The 18,869-nt window shown below is 38.6% G+C and overlaps 1 protein-coding gene across 2 annotated transcripts in view; it reads left to right on the top strand.

Moving 5' to 3' along the window:
• CERS3 (ceramide synthase 3) overlaps positions 1-18,869 on the top strand; it is a 104,773-nt gene that overhangs the window by 65,096 nt on the left and 20,808 nt on the right. For both annotated transcript variants that reach the window (XM_017518759.2, XM_037735062.1), the window contains 2 exons: positions 705-811; positions 10,200-10,353. In XM_017518759.2, coding sequence (XP_017374248.1) covers positions 705-811; positions 10,200-10,353 — 261 coding nt within the window. The remainder of the gene's footprint in view (positions 1-704; positions 812-10,199; positions 10,354-18,869) is intronic.

Here is an 18,869-nt window from a genome sequence, read left to right as displayed (position 1 = left end):
CTTCTACTTGCAACTCCCACCACAATCTTCCCTCTTCAGCCTTGGGCACTGCTGGATAATGCAATAGAGAGTGCTTATCAATTAACTGTCTTCTACCACAGTCAGCAACCCTTTCTGCAGTTCTTTTTATTCAACACAGGTAATACGAACAGTATAGACTAGCATGAAAGAATTGGGAAAGATCAAATGCTTGAAACTTTATTTCAACCAGTTCAGGTCCCTGAGAGCTCCCGACTTTGCCTCTTCCATTATCTCCCTTGAAGTAGCCTCCTTGATTGCAGTGTTCTCAGACCAGCCCAGGATTTCCCACCTGTCCCAGCCTTTCTTTAGCTCCCATCCCAGTTAAATGGAGATTCTAAGTAAATGCCCACATGAAATGCATGCTAAAGTTGATTATGCTAACTTAAGGTGTTTTTGAAAGGCACAAGTAGCAGTACGGTCATTTTAACGTATTTTTAAAAAACATTATGTTATGGAAAATGTCAAACACATGACAAGATAAAGGGAATTGTATAATGGACCCATCAGCATTAGCAGTTATCAATATGTCCAGTCTTGTTTAATCTATTGCCCCACTTGTAACCCTACCTTTCACCAGATTGTTTTGAATCAAATCCCAGACCTCGTATCATTTCATTTATAAATTTAAATTAAAAAATGTATGCTACTGTTACTTTAACTGCAGATTCTTTCTTTGTTCACAGTCTGCTAAGATGTTTTCTTACGCTGGATGGACGCAGACCTGTAACACCCTGTTTTTCATCTTCTCCGCCATATTTTTCATCAGCCGCCTCATTGTTTTTCCCTTCTGGTGAGTAGATGGGTGATGCACGCTGCCTTTGATCAGTGTGCAGAGGTGGCCTCAGCACATGGTTACCATCAGGGCGTTGGCCTTTCCATACATGGGTCTCCAGTTATCTGTGCCAAGTACAGTTGGGGAAAAAAATGTGATGGAGCCATTTTTACAAGTAATGAAAACAGCACTCTTTAGTGTGAAAAATGCTTATTACAACAGGAGGTGGAAAATGTGTGACTTGATGGGCAAGCAGCAGCTCTTACTCTGTCTTGTTTCTTGAAAGTGGACCTTTCTTTGTGGTTAACAGCTTTTCCAGTCACTCAATGAAAAGTCACTGTCCAATCACCAGTTCTCTAAAAGAGAGGCACGTTCTGTGTGACAATAATTACAGCCAGTACTTGAATGTCAGACGCTGGGTTAGGTCCTTTCCATATCTTGGCTCTAGTCTACATAATAAATCATAAAGATGGGTGATATCACTTCCACATCCCAGATAAGGAAAGTGATACTCATTTATTTCATTCTCCACGACCACTAGTTCTAATGATGGTTTGAGTATCCTTTTGATATGATTGGCTCTCCAGCAGTCTGTTGATTTTGTTTAGCCACAGAGTGGCAATGGAGAGAATAGATTGCATCTCCCATGACAGTCATTTCCTTGGGAACAGTAATTTTCCACGTGTTGATCGACAGAAACCAGAGTAAACATGCAGGAAAGACATAGACAGTTTGGGAGGAACGGCTTTTAACCGACCATAACTGGGGGCTAGTCTGGGAGCTTGGGAACTTCTAAACAGGAGACTTAGTGCTATTGAAGAGCTAGATCCAGGGGAAATGGATGGAGACTCTCACTCAAGTTCCAGGCCTCATTGCTAAGTGCATAGACAGCATGCTTGGGTAGCATCCAGGGAAATGCAGCCAAAGAGGTCAATGCCCTTCCCATGGAAGTCAGCTGCATTCTTTAGACCCTGCATATTAGGCATTTTCTGGAAAGGAGCAACAGAGTGTAGTGGTTAAGTTGCTAGATACAAGAGTCCATCCTGCGTTTAAATCCTGGCTCCACACTTACAAACTTTATGACCTTGACGAGACTAGACCACATCTCTGTGCCTCAGTTTTCTCATCTGTAAAATGGAAATAAGGGTTGTCATGAGGCTTAACTATTTTATGTAGTTTAAAACAATGTCTGGTATTCAGTAAAGAATCAGTAAATGCTCTCTATTATAATTAAACGTATTAATGAATATCTCAGAATTTGAAGTTAAACTAGAATCAAATCCAAGATATATGTCTCAGATGCTTTCTTTGGTTAATAAATCATTACCATCACTTACACTTTGAGCAAGTGTGTTTGTGAAAAGGAAGGTACAAGGCAAGAAAGACTGTTACAGCTCGCCACTCCCTTGAGCCACCACACCAGATATGTATCTCCGAACTAGACTTTCCAGTCACGTACCTGATGAAGGAGACTGCCTGTTCTGCCACATGTTCACTGTCTCATTCCACAGGACCCCTCAGAAGAGCTGTCTCATCCTGCCCATGTGCTTGGTACCTTCTTTCTGCCATTTTTAAGTTTATGAAGGACAGCTACACCAATAGCCGCTGTTCAAACCATAGAATCCTAGAATAAGGAACCTTATTTATAATCTACTCGTGTCCTTTTATTCACCTATTCATTTATTTAGAAATAATTTCTTTTTGAGACAGAGGCTTGATCTGTCACCAACCTGGAGTGTAGTGGTGCGATCTTGGCTAACTGCAACTTCCACCTCCCAGGTTCAAGCAATTCTTCTTCCTCAGCCTCCTGAGTAGCTGGCTGGGACTACAGGCATGCACCACCACACCCAGCTAATTTTTGTAGTTTTAGTAGAGACGGGGTTTCACCATGTTGGCCATGATGGTCTCAATCTCTTGATCTCATGATCCACCTTCCTTGGTCTCCCAATTTTAAAAATAGTTTTAAGCTTACAAAGAAATTTCTAGTATATTACAGAGAACCCCTAGATATACTGTTTATCAGGTAGCATTTTGCCCCATTTACTTTGTCATTTTTTTCTCTCTCTCTCTCTCCTTCCCCTCCACGCATGTGTATGAATACACATATTTGTTTCTGAACCATTTAGAAGTTGTAAATATCAACTAAATAATTCCTTGTGCCCTAAATATTTGAGCATGTATTTCCCAGGAAGAAGGACATTCTCTTACGTAGTCACAATGTGGTTATCAATTGCAGGAAATGTAGCAGTCTACCTTCCATGTTCCAATTTAGCTAATCAGTCCAATCATGTGTTTTATAGCTCTCTCCCCTCACTGTGTGGGGATCCAGCTCCATATCATGTATTGCATTTCATTGTCATTCATCTGGAACAGTTCCTTACCTCTTCTTCGTCTTTCACGTTGCGGACGTTGTTGAAACATTTAGATGCCATGTTTATTTTTCAGATGAAGAGTTAAGGTACTTCCAGAATCACACAGCTAGCTATGGAAGAATCAAGACTAGAAACAGGGTATTTGAAACACAGAACAGATATGTTTCAAGTTAAATTTGAAGCTAGATGGAGAGTAGTATCGTTTGCCTTTACTAAGTATTTATTAAATTTTCTTCAACTGCCCAGTCGTTTAGAAACTTAAGAGATCACTGAGGTAGACAGTTATTCACCTGTAGAACCAGTATTTGCTATCCTAAAAGGGCCTAAAGCTCATACCCACAATTAGCAAGAAAATAAGATCTTAGGCCGGGCGCGGTGGCTCAAGCCTGTAATCCCAGCACTTTGGGAGGCCGAGGCGGGTGGATCATGAGGTCAAGAGATCGAGACCATCCTGGTCAACATGGTGAAACCCCGTCTCTACTAAAAATACAAAAAATTAGCTGGGCATGGTGGTGTGTGCCTGTAATCCCAGCTACTCAGGAGGCTGAGGCAGGAGAATTGCCTGAACCCAGGAGGCGGAGGTTGCGGTGAGCCGAGATCGCGCCATTGCACTCCAACCTGGGTAACAAGAGCGAAACTCCGCCTCAAAAAAAAAAAAAAATAGAAAATAAGATCTTTACTTTGCAATTTCATTAGACAAATACAACTTTTTGGTGGTCCCCTTACCCAGTCCAGCAAAATCAGCTAATATTTATACCAACACTGCAATTTATTCAAACCATGCAAACTTCAGTGATTAGAAGAGCTAAGATTGGAAACCAAACTGAAAGCACACAAAGCTGAGCTTTGCAATCCAAGGGCACGGTAGTAGCTTATCAGTTTGTACAGATTAAATCCAGTGGACAGGGGCAAAGTGGTCCAATAATTTAGGAATACAGTAGTCTTTTGGCATTCTGTATGAAAAGGAAAATTCCATTCAGTTGCTGTAAGGTGGTGGTGACTGCTGATAATGTACAAGTGTTGTGTGTTCTATGCATGTGCCTGCACGTGTGTGAGGAAGAGAGTTGGGAAGGGTGGAGCGTTTTTTGTTTTTATTTTTCCTATTCTTCTTTTAGCATAGAAGGAGAGGAAACTTAAGTTGAGAGACTAGACCGTACTTCATGGATGTCTTGAAAATTTAACTGTGGCATCATAGCTGGCTGTCACCAATGCCACAATGGCTACTCTCCTCTGGACTCCTGTTCCACTTCTTTGGCCTCCAGTCCCCTCTGTCCTCTTGCAGAGAATTTTCAGGCAGCAGAGTCCCCATTCCTTGGAGACTGCTCACCCTCTCCAAAGTGGCCTTCTCCTCCTCCCCTTGGCAGGAAATGCAGCCAGTTCAGGAGCACTCTCTTGGGAGTGTTGCTCTAACTGTGCTGTTATTAGCATACATCCTCTGCAGTAGGAAAGGGCTAGTTGTGGGAAAGTAGTTGTGGCCATAATGGTAGTAAGAGTAATAGTTGTAACTCTCATTTTTGAGTACTTGCTATATAATGAGCACCTTCCATTTGTCAACTCATTTAATCTTTATAACGACCTAAGTGGTGTTCTCATTTCACAAAAGAAACTGAAGCCCAGAGAGATTATGGAACTTGCTGAGATCCTGGGAGCCCTGATTCAAATCTTGAAGACTCCAGCGCCAGTCCCCTTGGCCCCTTCTCTCTGTCCAGAGTCTCAGCTCTCTTAGAAGACATTTGCATCTTAATGGCAGCTTCTATGTGTCTCCTGGGAGCCTCCAGTCAGAGGCGGTGGTGGAAGGGCAGTTAGTTCTACCCAGTGACTAAGGAACCAAGGCTTGGTGACTTACACAGTTTCTGAGCTAAGAAATTAGTGGCATTGAGCCTTGAGCCCAGCTCTGATGATTCTGTTCCATGTGTATCACTCCTCTTTCTAAAGCCAGCCCAAGCTTCCTGTTGCTCTCATAATGAAGGCCACACCTCCACCTTGACTTTCAAGGCCTACCCGAGATGGCTTCTTCACCTCTCCCACTTCATCTTACAACACCCTTCATGCCACTCCTCCCCTTTAAGCCACACTGGTCTTCTTTTAGCTCCTTGAATTTTCCACGATGCTTCCCACTTGACAGCCTTTGTACATGTAGAACCCTGCCGTATGCCCTGTCCTTTCTTTCTTTGCCTGGGACACAATAGGCAATTATATGTTTAGCTAATTATTCGCATTCTCTGGTAGATTGTGTAAATAAGGTATTTTTGGTTGGTCCCTTTGTCAATAATAACACTGACAAATTCCCAATAGGGGACCTAAAAGCTAAATAACATAGTAAGGGGCAAGGCCCTGAGACAGACAAGGGAAGGACCCAGAGATGAAGGTGTCCTGGCCACTGCCTTTGGAAAGCTTGCCTGCTAGTGAGGAGGGGAGAGCCAGGAGGAAAGGAATAAACTCATCGGTGACCAGAATTACATGGAAACTTTTGTTGTGGAGAGACCCATGCTTTAATGGATAGAAAGGGGTTCCGTTGAAAAGAGAAAGTACATTCTAGGCAGAGAGAATACAGTATTAGGCACAAAGTTGCCCAAGGATCCAGCAAACCAGAATAGCAAATAGGTTTTTAAATGTGTCATTTCCTTTAATAAGCCTATAAATAAATGTGGGTACCAGAAGGTAAGCCCTACTAGTTTAGGAGTTCGGTCCCTTTCATTCCTTGTTACGTTCCTGGCTAGTGCCAAGTGTCAGGTAGCACTTTAGTGGGTGTTCAGTAATGGTTTATTGAATAAATAAGGTAGTTACTCTCTTCTTGCATTTTACAGATGAGGAAATGCACAAAGAAGTGACATGATATATAAGTATTAAAGGGAGGACTTTAAGAAAATATAGGAAAATATATTTTATACTGATCGGGCTGAAAAAGGGCCTTTAAAGCATAACATGTAGGCCAGGTATAAAATAAGCAATTGACAGATTCTATTTAAAAAATTTTTAAATAACTTTGCCAAAAAAATCAGTATCAAAAGAAAGTATTGGAATAGGTAAAGCTAATTAACATAATTCAAAAATATAGTTGATATCTTAGCATATAAATAGCATTTAAGAATCAACAGAAAAAATAAATGCTCCAATACAAAAATGGACAGATGCCACAAAGAAGCAGTGCATAAAAGAATAAATAAAAGTAGCCAAGTAAAATAACCAATAAAAGATATAATTATATGTATAAAATATATATAGTCACTACACATTAAATGAAAATGTAAATATAAACAGTACTCTGTTACTTTAGGTGGACACTGACAAAATGCAATATTAGTATCTGAGGAAGCAAGTACTCTTATATATTGGGTGTAAGAATATAAATTGGTATAGTCTTTCTGAAAAGCAGTCTAACACTATATTCCAAATTGTACAATGAGTCTACTCTTTGATTCAGAATTTTAGCTATTCTAAGTGGATAATCAATTACATCAAAATGTTTTTATGGGGCAACATGTGTTGGTTCATACCTGTTATCCCAGAACTTTGGGAGGCCCAAGTTAGTGGACCCCTTAAGCCTAGGAGTTTGAAATTAGCCTGGGCAAAAAGGCAAAACCCTGTCTCTACAAAAAAAAAAAAAAAAAAAAAAAAAAAATTGACCAGTTGTGGTGGCATGTACCAAGAGTCTCAGCTACGCTACTCGGGTAGCTGAGGTTGAAGGATTGCTTGGCCCTGGGAGTTAGAGGCTGTAGTGAGCCATGCCACTGCACTCCTGCCTGGAAGACAGAGCAAGACCCTGTCTACCGACTGAAAAAAAAAAAGTTTTAACAAGTAATTATCACAGCATTCTTTCTAATATAATGAGCAGTTGGGAAGAATTTGAATGTCTTCCAATAAGGGATTAGTTAAATTATGATATATCTATAAAATGGATTTCTGTGAAGCCATTACATATAGTGTAGGGGTTGGCAGGCTATGGCTCAAATGCAAAATTCAGCCTATTGCTTGGTTTTGTTGGTAAAGTTTTCTTGGAACACAGCCACATATACTAATGTATGTACTTTCTATACGTGAATTAGTTTATGTAATGTTAGCTGTCATAGCTGCTTTTGTACTGTAATGGCTGAATTGAGTAGTTGCAACAGAGAACAAATGGTCCAGATGCCTGAAATATTTATCATCTGTTCCTTTACAAACAAGTTGGCTGACTCTTGACATATAGCTATGTTCATTGATGTGGAAAGCTCTCTATAAAATGTTATTGCATGAAAAAAGCAGGGTACAAATATCACACATAGGTAGTGATCACATCCTTACATAAAATCACGTGGTGTTAGGAGGGGCAACAAAAACAGCACCTTAAAGAATGTATTTTTGAGAGCGATATCCTGAATTATGTTCACCAAAATATTCTGGGCTACCTGTAAGTTGTGAGATTTCAGGTGATTTTTTCCTTAACCTCTGTATATTTTTCTGTAATTCTTAAGTTTTTAAAAGCAATCAAGTTATTACATCTATTTTTTTTTTTTGAGATGGAATCTCACTGCATCACCCAGGCTGAAGCGCAGTAGTGCAATGTCAGCTCACTGCACACTCTGCCTCCCAGGTTCAAGCAATTCTCCTGCCTCAGTGACCTTAGTAGCTGGGATTACAGGCACCTGCCACCACACCTGGCTAATATTTGTGTTTTTTACCATGGGGTTTCACCATGTTGGTCAGGCCGGTCTTGAACTGACCTCAGGTGATTCACCCACCTCGGCCTCCCAAAGTGCTGAGATTACAGGCATGAGCCACTGCACCTGGCCCCTGTTTTTCAAACAAAAAACTCGAACTGATAACTTACAAAAGAAGAAATAGAGCTACTAAGCAGACATAGGGGAACTGTTAAAGCCTGTAAATAATGTAAATTGAAAGTGTTTTATCTTTTAAATTAACAGATTTTGAAACTATTTCATACTAGTTCTGAGTTCAGTTAAACTCTTCTTTCATAAATTGCTCATGACCTTATAAATAGTTATAATTTTGGAAAATATTTGGCAGCACTTTGGTACCTTTTAATATACACCTTGAATTTTTGTAACTTTAATGTACACTTTGAAACAGTAATCTCACATTTAGAAATACACACTTTTACAGAAATAATTTTAGTTTATAAAAGACTATATGTGCCAGGTTGTCTAAATAGGATAAAATGTCTTTGATTTAAAGCTAAATGTAATTGAATATAAAATCTCACAAATGCTATGTTTACTGCAGTGGCAAAAATATAGAACAAAATGAAGTACAAACAAGGGTACAGAGCAACTGACATTCTCATGCTTTACTGGTGGGAATATAAAGCAACCACTCTGGAAAATAGTTTTTCAGTTTTCTATAAAGTTAAGCATATATTTACCATATGGCACACAATCCTACCCCTATATGCTTACCCTTGAGAAATCAAAATTTCTGTTCACATATAAATATCTACATGAATATTTATAGCAGTTCTATTTGTAATTGTCAAAAGCTGGAAACAACCCAAATGCTCTTCAGGGGGTGAAAAGACAAACTATGGTGCAGCTATAAAGTAGAGTGCCACTCAGTAATAAGGAGGAGCATGCTATTGATAACCATGATAACTGAATGAATCTTAAAAGCACTATGCTATGTGAAAGAAGGTGGCCTTAAAAGCTCACACACTGTATGATTCCATTTATGTCCTTGGGAAAACAGACCAAAGGATAGACAGCAAAGTGTTTGCCAAGTGTTAGGGATGGAGGAGGGTGTGGGCAATAAAGGGATAGCATCAGGGAATTTTTTGGTGTGATGGAGTGTTCTGTATTCTAATTGTAATAGTGTTTGAACAAACCTATAGGCATAATATATTGATTCAGTGATACACCAAAAAACAATAAATTTTACTGCATGTTAATAAAAAAACTTAAAAATTATATAGGAAAATACTGGAAGAGAATGCATGAAAATTACAATATTGTTTGTTTAAGGTGATGGTGTTATGGACAATTTTATTTTTTTTGTTTCCCCAATGTTACATGAAAAATTATTTCTATAACTAATATACTTATAAACAAACCTATTGAAGAGCTCTAAATTTATAGTACTATGTAGGTTTAAGAAATGAACAAATAGTCCTTCATATGGCAATAATATCTTTTTTTTTTTTTTTTATGGAGTCCTGCTCTGTCACCCAGGCTGAAGTCCAGTGGCACAATCTTGGCTCACTGCAAACTCTGCATCTCAGGTTCAAATGATTCTCATATCTCAGCCTCCCTAGTAGCTGGGATTACAGGTGCAAGCTACCACACCTAGTTCATTTTTGTATTTCTAGTAGAGACAGGATTTGACCATGTTGGTCAGGCTGGTTTCAAACTCCTGACCTCAAGTGATCTATTCACCTCAGCCTCCCAAAGTGCTGGGATTACAGGGATGAGCCACCATATCTGGCCCATATGGCAATAATATCTGAAGACAATGTGCATCTTAGTTCATCAGGAGCAGTTCAAATTGTGTCCAGGAGTCTGTTTATGAAATTAATAAAGCATGTAATTTACTTTAGGAAGCAGAAATGGAAGTAATCACAGAATTTTTGCTTTGTTAAAGCTTCTTTTATTTGGAACATTTATTTTTGTAGTATTCTATATTCATCTTTGATGCCAAATAAATGAGATTGTGTTTTAAGGCAATAATGACCTTGTATAAACATGCATTATCTTATTTGTTCTTCAACATCCTCTAACCCCATCACTGAAAGATAAAAATGGTTAGTGTATGATCTTGTTTGAAAAGAGGAAACCGAGGTTCAGAAACATCCTAGTTTAAACACTGGGTAATAAAAATGCTGTTTTCTTTAACTTTTATTCAGGAAGACAAATTATATTTTTTTTATTGCTTGCCAGTAATGATATTTAAGATAATATTATTGTATCTTTTCTTTCAATAATTTCCTAGGCATTATTAGAAATGAAATAAATGTATGGCTTAGGAGAAAAAGTATATGTTTTATTATTGAAAATTCGTAAGTCCTTTGGTTGTAATGAAAGTCTCTCATCTGTTTGGTGTTTTAGGATTTTATATTGCACGCTGATTATACCTATGTATTACCTCGAGCCTTTCTTTTCATACATCTTCCTCAACCTACAGCTCATCATCTTGCAGGTCCTTCACCTTTACTGGGGTTATTACATCTTGAAGATGCTCAACAGATGTATATTCATGAAGGTAAGGACTGTCCAAATATTATTGCTCTTAGTGAGTGAATGTCATTGCCAGGTTAATGGTGAGGCCCAGACTGTTGAATGTTCAAGTTAATTCATAGTTTTAAACAGAATTCTTTTTTCTTGATTTGATTAAAATTTTGGTAAAATAGAGCTGGATTTTTCATAAGTAGGTCTTTAAGGTGCTTTGAAGAAACTGCTTTTATTAGAAAATACATTACTTTGACATTTTAAAAGTGTCAAAAATTCCAAAAATTGGTTGCTGTTTGTTTTTATGCTTGAAGAAAAATTTTAGAATTTTGTTTATTGATATGTAATATATGTGCATATTTATATGATATTTTGTACATGCATAGAATGTGTAGTCAGGGCATTGTGGTATCCATCATCTTGAGTATTTATCATCTCTAAGTGTTGGGAACATTTCAAGTCCTCTCTTCCAGCTATTTTGAAATAAACAGTCTATTATTGTAACTATAGATACCTGCTACCAAATGTTAGAACTTGTTACTTTTATCTAACTATAAGTTTTTACCTATTACCCAACCTCTCTTCATCTTCTCCCCAACCCAACCAACATACCCTTCCACCTGGATGGAGCCTATCATTCTACTCTTTGATATATTGATTTCTTTTCCTTTGGATAAATATCCAGTAGTGAGATTGCTGGGTCATGTGGTAACTCTACATTTGGTTTTTGAGAAATCTGCATACTGTTTTCCATAAGATTGTACTAATTTATGTTCCCACAAACAGTGTATCAGAGTTCTCTCTTCTTTTCATTCTCACCAGCATCTGTCAATCACTTTTTGTCTTTTTAATAATAACAGTTTTAACTGGGGTGAGGTGATATCTCAGTGTATGTGACTTGCATATTTCCCTGATGATTAGTGATGTTGAGCATTTTTTCATATAACTTCTAGCCATTGTGTTTTTTCTTTAGAAATATTTATTCATGTTCTTTGCCCCCTTTTAATGTAATTATTATTATTATTATTATTTGTTGTTGTTGTTGTTCTTGCTTTACTGTTGAGCTGTTTGAGTTTCCTGTATAGTCTGGATGTTAGTCCATTATGAGATGAATAATTTGCAAATATTTTTTCCCATTCAACAGGTTGTCTCCTCAGTATGTTGATTGTTTCCTTTGCTGAGCAGAAGCTTCTTAGTTTAATATAGTCCCATTTGTCTATTTTTGTTTTTGTTGCCTGTGCTTTTGAGGTCTTAGCCATTGAATCTTTGCCTAGACCAATGCTCTGAAGTATTTCCCTTTAGTATTTCCCTTATGTATTCTTCAAGTAGTTTTATGTTTTGAGGTCTTATGTTTAAGTCTGTCATCTATCTTGAGTTGACTTTTGTATATGGTGAGAGATAGAGGTCTAGTTTCAAGCTTCTGTATGTGGATATACAATTTTCCCCACACTATTTATTGAAGAAAGTGTCCTTTTCCCCAATGTATGCATTTTCTTTATTTCTGTGAAAAATGGCATTGGTATCTTTTTTTTTTTTTTTTGACAGTGTCTTCCTCTGTCTTCAAGGCTAGAGTGCAGTGGCATGATTATGACTCATTGCTGCCTCAGTTTCCCAGGATCAAACAGTCCTCCCACTTCAGCTTCTCGAGGTAGCTTGACTACAGGCACATGCCACCACACTTCGCTAATTTTTAAAAATTTTTGTAGCAATGGGGTCTCTATGTTTTCCAGGCTGGTCTCAAACTCCTGACGAGCGATCCTCTTGCTTCGGCCTCCCAAAGTGCTGGAATTACAGGTCTGAGCTGCTATGCCTTGCCAACATTGCTATCTTGGTAGGGATTGGATTGAATCTGTAGATTGCTTTGTGCAGTCTGGTCATTTTAATGATAATAATTTTTCTAATCCATGAGAATGGGCTGTCTTTTCATTTGTTTATGTCCTCTTCAATTCTTAAAAATCAGTGTTTTGTAGTTTTCCTTGTAGAAGTCTTTTACCTCCTTGGTTAAATTTAGTCCTATGTATTTTTATAGTTATTATAAATGGGATTGCCTTATTGAATTCTTTTTCAGCTAGTGTGTTGTTCATATGTAGACACACTTTTTTAGGTTGAATTTGTATTCTGTAAATTTACTGAATTTATTTATTAGATCTAAGGCTTTTTTGGTGAAGTCTTTAGGTGTTTCTAAATATAAGATCATGCCATCTGCAAAGGGACAATTTTATATCCTCTTTTCTAATTTGGATGCCTTTTATTTCTCTCTCTTGCCTGATTGCTCTGACTTTGACATCCAGTACTATGTTGAATAGGATTAGCAAAGTGAACATCTTTGTCTTGTTCTAGTTTTTAAAGGAAAGGTAAGCCTTTCCCCATTTACTATGATGTTAGCTATGAATTTGTCATATATGCCCTTCATTATGTTCAGGTATGTTCCCTCTATGACTGGTTTTTTGAGAGTTTTTATCATAGAAGGATGCTGAATTTTATGAAGTGGTTTTTCTGTGTCTATTGAGATGATCATATAGAATTTGTTCTACATTCTGTCAATGTAATGTATCACATTTATTTATTTGTTTATACTGAACCAAACTTGCATCCCTGGGGTGAATCCCACTTGGTCATGGTACGTTATCTTTTTGTTGTACTGTTAGATTTGTCTTGCTAGTATTTTATTGAGAATTTTTTATGTTTATATTCATCAGGGATATTGGGCTGTAGTGTTTTTACGTTGTTGGGTCCTTATGTTGGATAGGGTAACCCGTCCTTAGGACACTTTTGAGTGCATGATGACTCTACTACTAAGGCAATGGAGTCACTGCCAGTGGCTTGCACCTTGGCCCTGGTGGTGACATCCCATAAATATGTGTGATGGCTCTACTGCTGGAGGTATCAGGGCCACTGTCCATGGTTCATGCTTCAGCCCTGGTGGCAATGGCCAGCCACAGCAGTGTCCACACATGGGGGATGTCATTGGGGATCCAGGAATGTGAAGATGCAGGGACTGTCTTGCTTCAGCACAGGCTGCAGTTTGGTGGAGGCTAGCCTTTCAAAATGGCACTATGCTGTAGCTGCTTAGAGCTCGCTGGGTGTGTGGGACCTAGCGTGCACTCCTTCTATGGAGCAATGCTTTCATGTCAACTCTAGGCAGCTCTCTATGTTAGTCTTATGGCCCATGAGAGTTGCGGGGCTCTCTTGTGGCTAGGATTGCAGGAGTCCATGATGGGAATGGGGACCATTGGGATCTCTTTCTTACCCTTTTCCCCACATTGGGGAGTGTCTCCAGATTCCCAGATGAGCAGACAGTCTTGCCTTCGCTTTCCTTTTTTGCCTTAAGTGTTTCCTGTCGCTTCTCTGTTGAATTGTATTACTCTCTTAGAGGATCTGTTCAAAGTGTGATTATCTACTCACTATTTAGTTCCTCTGTGGAGGAACACACTATACTTCGTTTCTGAAAACATCTTCTCTAAATAATAACAAATTGATTAAACTATTGATTAGAAATTTTAGACTATTGAAGGTTTTTTGTTTGTGTTGTTTTGAATTAGATTCTGCGCTTTAATTCCAGGACACAGTGAGGGAAAGAGAACAGAGATTAATAAGATAATCCCTGACTTTAGGGAAAGAGCCCCCCATCTATTGGGGAATGTTTGCCTATTGGCAACTAACCATAGCATACAGAATGTCCTGTGTTACATACAGGCTCCAGAGACTTGCTATGGAAGAAAAGATAGAAATTAACTCAAGGGAACGGGAAATGTTTCATTGAGTCATGGAGTTTGAATTGAGCCTTTAAAGTAGGTAACAACAATCACATTCCTGCTATGTCTTGAAATCATGCATCTAAGTGTTGATGAAAAGAGTCAATCTCTGGAAAATATTTGAACAGATTTATCCTGAGCCAAACATGAGTATCCAGTGGCCCATGACACAGCCCCAGGAGATCTTGAGAACATATGCCCAAGGTGGTCGGGCTACAACCTGGTTTTAGACATTTTAAGGAGATAGAAGTCATCAGTCAATACATGTAAGATGTACATTGCTTTGGTCTTTAAAGGCAAGACAACTGGAAGTGGGGGTCACAGGCAGACTCAAAGATTTTTCTGATTGGCAGTTGGTTGAAAGAGTTATTAGATAACTCTTTAGATAAGAGCTGAAATCAATGGAAAGGAATGTCGGATTAAGATAAGGGGTTGTGGAGACCAAGGTTTCATCATGCAGATGAAGCCTCCAGGTAGCTGCCTTCACTGCTAATATATTTTGGAGTAAAAGACTTTAATTTCTTTCAGGGACTGCTATCTATCATGTGCTGCTATGCTAGAGTCAGGCCGGAACTTGGTGTCTTATTGCTACAAAAGTCAGTCTTAGGGTCTCTGTTTTAATGTTACTGATGGCCAGCTGTGCCTGGATTGCAAAGGAAGCAGGGTGCATAATGAGGTGTGTCTGACTCTCATTTTCTGGTCCCTTGAGTTATATTCTCTTTTTATCTTTTCTTCTATAGCAAGTCTCTGGAGCCTGTGTGTAACACAGGACATTCTGTACGCTATGGTTCGTTGCCAGCTGCCTGATGGACACCCTCTCAGCCAAGGGTATTTGTCTTAGAATTTTATTTTTGGATGACATAAGGGAGTTTTAATTAAGGGTCTTTCAAGTTGAAAGTTACAGCTGGCTCACTTTTAGGTCTTACTATCCGTGTATAATACAGCACTATATCATCAGATTGAGTGACTTGTGTGTACCAAGGATGCTGGCAGTTAGTTTGATAAGCTTGTTTTAAAATCAACGCTTTGATTACTTCATTTTCCAACTTTAGTAAATGTGTCTCAAAGAGCATTGAAGAGTTGACAAAGGAAATGGAAGTTGACATAATTGACCTCTGAGTTTTCTGCCATCTCTTAGCTGCTAGATCTTGACAGAGGTATGGGAAATTGGGCCACATCTGGATTAATCTAAAAAAAAAAGAAAAACCCTGAGAACATTCTTCTTTAACTAAATTACTGATGACCTTGTTTTCCTGAGCGCCAACTTTTCCCCTCAAAGTTGTAGTGCCAAGAAAAAAACTTTCATTGAATGGCTCTAGTTTATTAAAGTTCTAAATAGCTTTTCTATGATCTCTGAAAAAGTTGTCTTATCTCTAAGTGACTGATAAAGTCGAAGTAACTGAGATAAGTTAAATAAGTTACACAATTTGCACATGCAGTAGTTGGTGTGAAGGAAAAAGGCCCTGAACTGAGCCTGTAATGATTGGGCCCAGCCTTCCAGAAGCTCCTATCCCCATGCAGAAATAGTTCCCTTATTAACTGGTGAGAGACAATAATTACAGGCTTGGGAGGGATCGGGGGAGTGAAGCTTGGAAAACAGAAGATAATCTAGTTTCATTGTGATTTTCCTGTGTCTGATCCCTAATGGATCATGCCAGGCCTGATTAGAAACCCAGCAGGTTGGGGAGCTGTGGACAAGAATTCCTGATTTCTCATGTTGTACTTTGGAAAAGCTGTTTCCAATTGCAGTTTGACAGGAGTTGTGGTGGCCCCCACAGCCGTAATCCTTGTAGTTTGTATGACTTCAACTGGATTGCATGTGTACTCTGCTTTCCACAGCAGTGGCAAAACTGGCTGTGAAATCAGCTGATTCCTCCAAAGCCATAAAGCCTCCTTTTAAAGAACAATATTTGAAGGCATAGTTTCGTTGCAAAGGGGAGGAGAGGGCTAGAGACTGGAGTTAAAATTCTTAGAGGAACAACAAAGAAATCCATTTCAACTCTACTTAGTAAGCATTTAGCATTTAATGCATTTAATTGTTACTAAGGCAACAAATTCTTGGATACTTTAAAAATGAAATTGTGGACGTTCCTAGCCCTCCAAAAATTGCTTTTAAATCTTGTAACAGAGATTGCAAATTTGTCCCTTCAATTCCTTACACGTGGAAAGCTCTCAGTAAGTAACTTTAAATATGCAGAGGATAAGAAATTTGGAAAACAAACCACCCTGTTTTGGGCAAGTTACAAAATAATGCATTAATCATACTTGATCTCCATGAATTTTCATGGCAGGCTCAAAAAAAGGTGATTGTACTTCTAAAAATAGCATTTTTGGTAATAGTCACATCTTATTTTTCCTAAAGAATAAGATCATTGCATTTGATGAATGACAACCTTCTACTATTTGCTTTTGCTCCTGAATGTCTTAAAATAAAAATATCACTGTAAGTTCAGGACTCTAACATACATGGGCCCTGCTTAGCAGGCATCCCGCTGCTTGAGAACCTGGCTTGGCACTGAAACATATCTAGTTCCTATAAAATGGATGATTTTGTGATGACCTACCAGCCCATACATGACATCAGAAAATGTGACAGGCTGACATTCGTCTTGTCATTTGCTTTGCTAACATGAGAAGTGGTTTGAGAGGAAATTAGAAGGAACATAGTATGATTGTTTGATATTACTTAAGAAAACTTGATCCTTAAGATTTTATTCTCTTCTTTCTAAATATCATCCTGGGTCCTGGCCAACTCAGACATGTCTCTGTGACATCTTGTGCTAGTGAATAATCAAGATGTGCGGGGGGGGGGGGACTGTAGCGTGCAGCCATGAAAGGCAGGATGGAGAAACTAGCCCCTTGGCAACCTGCCCCCGCCATCTGCAACTCAACAGGCAGGATGTCTTAAGTTCATAGAATGACACTTTACATACACTGAACTGTTTTAGCTAAAGAAAGGAACACTGATAAACATGAGGAAACTGAGGACCAGACCAAGTTCACACAGTAATTTCATGGCAAAGAGAAGACTAGAACTTGAGTCTCTTAACTTGTAACACTTCACCTTTTAAATTTTTTTTATTTGAATTAAGGGAAGAAAATTAATAACTAGAAATAACTAGAAAATTAATTTAAAATACTTGTATGGAGTTAAAAAATAGTATTCAAAAATTTTCAAAATTTAAATATATGTGTGTGTGTGTGCACTTTAGAATTCTGCAGTTTAGAATATATATATGCACACACACACACACACTATATGCTCACAAAAATTTCAAAAATTAAGAATAAATAGTGAATACAGATGGGCGCAGTGGCTCATGCCTGTAATCCCAGCACTTTGGGAGGCTGAGGTGGGAGGATCCCCTGAGGTCAGGAGTTTGAGACCAGCCTGGCCAACATGGTGAAGCCCCGTCTCTACTAAAAATACAAAAGTTAGCCGGGTGTGGTGGTACGCACCTGTAATCCCAGCCACTTGGGAGGCTGAAGTGGGAGAATCACTTGAATCTGGGAGGCAGAGGTTTCAGTGAGCTGAGATCACACCACTGTACTCCACACCAGCCTGGGAGACAGAGTGAGACTCCATCTCAAAAAAAAAAAAAAAAAATCCAATTGATATGTAATCAAGATCATAGATTAAAATGTAGCATAAATCCTTTAACTTACTTTTGAACTTTTTTAAAGCATAAGAAAGTATTTTGTTCATTTTTTAAAATCTCAGATCACTTCTAAGTAAAGCACTTAGAAAGCTAAGAGTACAGGTTCTGTGTAGATTCAAACCTCAGCTCTCCCATTCGCTGGCAGTGTGGTCTTGGGTATATTACTTCATTCACTGCCTTGGTTTCCTCACCTGTAAAATGAGGATAATGGTATTAATACCTTCATTGAAGAATAAAGCCCTTAGAACAGTGGGTGGCACATAGTAAGCACATGATTGATGTTAGTGATCATATTGATCACATTGTCATGATCAATATGATCACTATTATTACTCCAAACTGCAGAGAACCTGTGAATGAGTCATTGTCGGGCAGTTGGGTCTCAGCAAGCATCTTCATTTTGCTCCGGCAAACAGTGCTGCCTCTGACACTGTGAGTCCTTGACTTGCAAGCAGAGGCTCCAGTGACAGTTTTCTAAGCTGTCTTCTGCCAGGTGACTTTCATGACTCACATTCCAGGTGATCATTTCTGACACATTCTCTAAGATGTCAACATGTTAGGGAGGAAATACAAAGTCTGTAATATCCAAGAAGCCTCTAAGTCTATTTTGCTAGTAGATAAGCATGAATGTAAAACTGCACTTTGCTGAACAATAATTTATAAAAATACCACAAAGACTGATTGTTGAAATAAAGTATGATAGAAATGCTATCAACTTATATTTTTATATTTCTGAATATTTATATGGATTAACTAGCTTGGCAATTTATTCAAGGAATGGCATAATTTGTAAACTTGTAATGATAAAAATAACTGTGCTAAGTTGCTTGGCTTCAGGAATTTTAAATCTGAATGTTCTTCCACACTGTGTATTTAGCTCAACAACAAAATGTAATTCCCATACAATTTTAGAACTGGAAGAGGCCACTGATGTCTACGAAGACATCGTTAATGTCTAGGAAGGCACCGTGGCTCCTGTCTGCAAGGCCTTGCTATCGTATTGCAGTTTGCCACGGATGTCGACATATGTGAATTCCTGCTGATCTTTAGTCTCGTCGTGACTCTGTGGAACAGCTGCTGTCACCCCTCTAAGAACGAGGGGGAATGAAGAAGTTGCATGACTTGCCTAATGTCAC

The sequence above is a fragment of the Cebus imitator genome, unplaced genomic scaffold (assembly GCF_001604975.1).
Source record: "Cebus imitator isolate Cc_AM_T3 unplaced genomic scaffold, Cebus_imitator-1.0 Scaffold19, whole genome shotgun sequence".
NCBI classification, from domain to species: Eukaryota; Metazoa; Chordata; class Mammalia; order Primates; family Cebidae; genus Cebus; species Cebus imitator.
Note: the sequence above shows the minus strand (reverse complement) of the source record. Positions and strands in the feature narration are given on the sequence as shown.